We start from the raw sequence: 2,753 nt of genomic DNA, 5'->3' as shown, positions 1-2,753 counted from the left end.
GGGGGGGTCCCGGCGGGGGCGGCGCGGCAGGTCGGGGGCAGCCCCGCGGATCCCCCGCGGAAGGCGGGCAGGAAAACTGCACCGACCGGGCGGCGCTTTCATTAGCCTAATCCTCATTTGCACACCTCGCTCCAAAGCAATTATTTAAAAAAAAAAAAAAAGCAGAAAACAATTAGGCTCCCTAAGCAAAGCTAATCTATTGTCAGTAGCAAGGACGGGCTGGGAGATGAGGACAATGCGGTGAGATAAGGGCAGGGGAGCGGTGGGAAGAGGGTGTCTTTATGACTGTATTTATCTTTGATTAGATAAGTCGAAACCACTATTTTCAGCGCACTCCAGAAGGCTTTTGATTCAAGAACGAGTTCGCTCCGCGGGTGCTAATAACCATCGCGGGGCTCTTTAAAACCTGTTTGTCTTCACTAAAGACGCTCGGATTTATTTGACTGTAAATGCTCAAAGTTAGGAGCAGCCCGTTTGTGGCCGAGGCGGCGAAGGGCTCCGAGCCGGGGCCGGCGGTTCTCCCGCTGCCCGCTCCCTGCCCGCTCCCTCTGCCCGCGATACGATATGGGAAAGGCCGGTCCCGATATTTTCCTAAATCCGGATTGTTGTTTTTCCCCGTGTACTTCGCGTCTCGGGGCTGTTTAAAATAAGCCCCTGCCACCCAGTCTGTCCAGTGACTTTACTATGTACGCTGGAGTCAGGACGCTTCTATATCCCATGACCATGTGTCTGGTAATTTTCCCTTGCCATTTTATTTTAGTACTTATGATGTTGCAGATGAAGTCTTAAAGAGCTGCAATGTCCTCCCAGAAGGAATGTCTGCTTGGAACAGATCCTTATTGACAAGGCAGCTGTGTGGGGACCGGAACGGAGCCTTAAACCCGGCTCTAAAATCAACTAATACCCTAAAGTCTGGAGCAAGTGCGCAGAATTATAACGCATGGGCTCGCAGCCGCCCGCGGCCGCGTCCTGCAGGAGCGGTGCCCTGCCCAGCCTGGGAGATGGGCTCCCCCATCCCGCCTTTTTATTGTCATAAATTTTTAATTTTTTTTTTTCTTTCTAGTAAGGTGCTCGGTTCGGGAAAAACACGGACCTGAGGGGTTTATACCTTCAGGATGAAGAGGACAGAAATGCAAAGCGGGGCTGGGGAAGCTCCTTGCCATTTTAACGAGAGCGGTTTTCTCTTGCCCTCGCATTTCTCCTTTTTTTTTTTCTTCCCCCCTCTCTCCTTTAAAAGGCCGACCAAAACAAACACCGCTCTTGCTGGGAATAATCAAATTATCCCGGCGCGGCCGGCGGCGGAGCTGACAGGGACGGGCGAGGGCTGAGCCGAGGCTTCCCCGCGATTTCCGAGCGGGACTTTATTCTCCCGTGTCACCAAAATTCACCCAAGGAGGGGACAGACACGCCGGGGTCTACCTAGGAGTTACACACTGCAGCCGAGAACCGCTCAGCATCAATGTTAATTATTGCCCGGGCTTGATTTTCCTAAAAATTGGAAACCTTTCACTTGAAACCACGGAAAGAGGTAAATGAATTCCCAAACCACCCCGTCCCATTTAGCCCTTCAAGATCACCCAGAAAAAAAAATGGTTTCGAGCCGCTCAAAAAAAAAAGGCAGATGCAAATAACTAAATAAATAACTAAATAACAACATAACGGCGCGGAGCTGCCGCCGGCCGCTCCTCGCTCGTTTATTTTTCGGCAGAGAAGGAGCAGCCCGGCGGGCTCCCCCCGCTTCCCACCCCGGGCAAAACTCTTGGTTTTCCTCCCCCCCCCCGCTTCCCACTCGCCCCCACGCGGGGCCTGGCATCTCCGCGCCCGCGGAGATGGAGGCGGCGGGCGGCCGAAGGGACCCCTGCGCGGCCGCGGGGGCCTCCGCGCCTCGCCCCGCTTGCCGGGGCATCGCTCGGGTGTTTTTGTGCGGGAAATTCCTTTATTGGCTTATTTATTCGATGCAGCGTTAGACAGCGCGGAGCGGGGATGAAGACGGATCCCACGCAACGTTCTGCGGGTTTTTCCTCGATTTCGCCAGAAAACCAAAACAAAGCAGAAAAAACCTCACCCGAACACGACTCCCACCTCCCCCCTCCGCCCCGACCTTAGAAATAAAACTCTTCCCCAACCGAAAATAAATTTAATTTTTTTTTTCTTTCAAGTGAGAGGGTCTGAGGGAAACAAATAGCGCGACCAAATAACATCAGCGGCATTTTTGGTCGGAGCCCCGTCTCGGCGCGGTGATAACCGGGGCGGGAGGCTGGGAGCCGGCGGGGCAGTAACACAACGCTGCCGCTTTCCGAACCTTTCGAAGGCGAAATCCAAAACCGACCCATTAAGTCAATGAGGTTTGTGTTGTAGAGGGCTCCTTTCCCATCCACTTGCTGTTCTGAAAAAAAGATCGCATTTCGTTATCTCGAGTGAGGATCTGCAACGTGATACCGGATCCGCGCTGCCTTCCCTGCCGAATGCGAGGCGCAGGGGAGACAGCCAGCTTCCCCGGCTTATTCCTGAACAATAAAGGATTTGTATTTTCTTTCTCTCCCACTCTTCCCCCTCTTTTATTATTCTCTTTTTTAATGAGGAAGGGCAAACCCCTCTCCATATGCATCGCTCTTCTCTTGCGGGAGCCTTTGGCCCGACGCGCCTGCAAACCGGTGCAACCTTTAATTACTTGTTAGTAAATTGCCCTCCAGACACCTGTAAAAACAAAGCCGGTGTCCGCCGGGGGGGGGGGGGAAGCTGTGTCCCTGCCC

The 2,753-nt window shown here is 53.4% G+C and overlaps 2 protein-coding genes across 2 annotated transcripts in view; both read right to left on the bottom strand.

The window, feature by feature from the left end:
* The window catches only part of SIX4 (SIX homeobox 4), a 33,391-nt gene that overhangs the window by 1,592 nt on the left and 29,046 nt on the right, over positions 1-2,753 (bottom strand). The window lies entirely within an intron of this gene.
* Positions 1-2,753, bottom strand: part of LOC104842083 (homeobox protein six1-like) — a 7,406-nt gene that overhangs the window by 1,218 nt on the left and 3,435 nt on the right. Inside the window, exon 2 of the mRNA XM_010584179.1 lies at positions 2,192-2,386. Coding sequence (XP_010582481.1) covers positions 2,192-2,386 — 195 coding nt within the window. The remainder of the gene's footprint in view (positions 1-2,191; positions 2,387-2,753) is intronic.

The sequence above is a fragment of the Haliaeetus leucocephalus genome, unplaced genomic scaffold (genome assembly GCF_000737465.1).
Source record: "Haliaeetus leucocephalus isolate CR32 unplaced genomic scaffold, Haliaeetus_leucocephalus-4.0 Scaffold944, whole genome shotgun sequence".
Classification (NCBI taxonomy): Eukaryota; Metazoa; Chordata; class Aves; order Accipitriformes; family Accipitridae; genus Haliaeetus; species Haliaeetus leucocephalus.
Note: the sequence above shows the minus strand (reverse complement) of the source record. Positions and strands in the feature narration are given on the sequence as shown.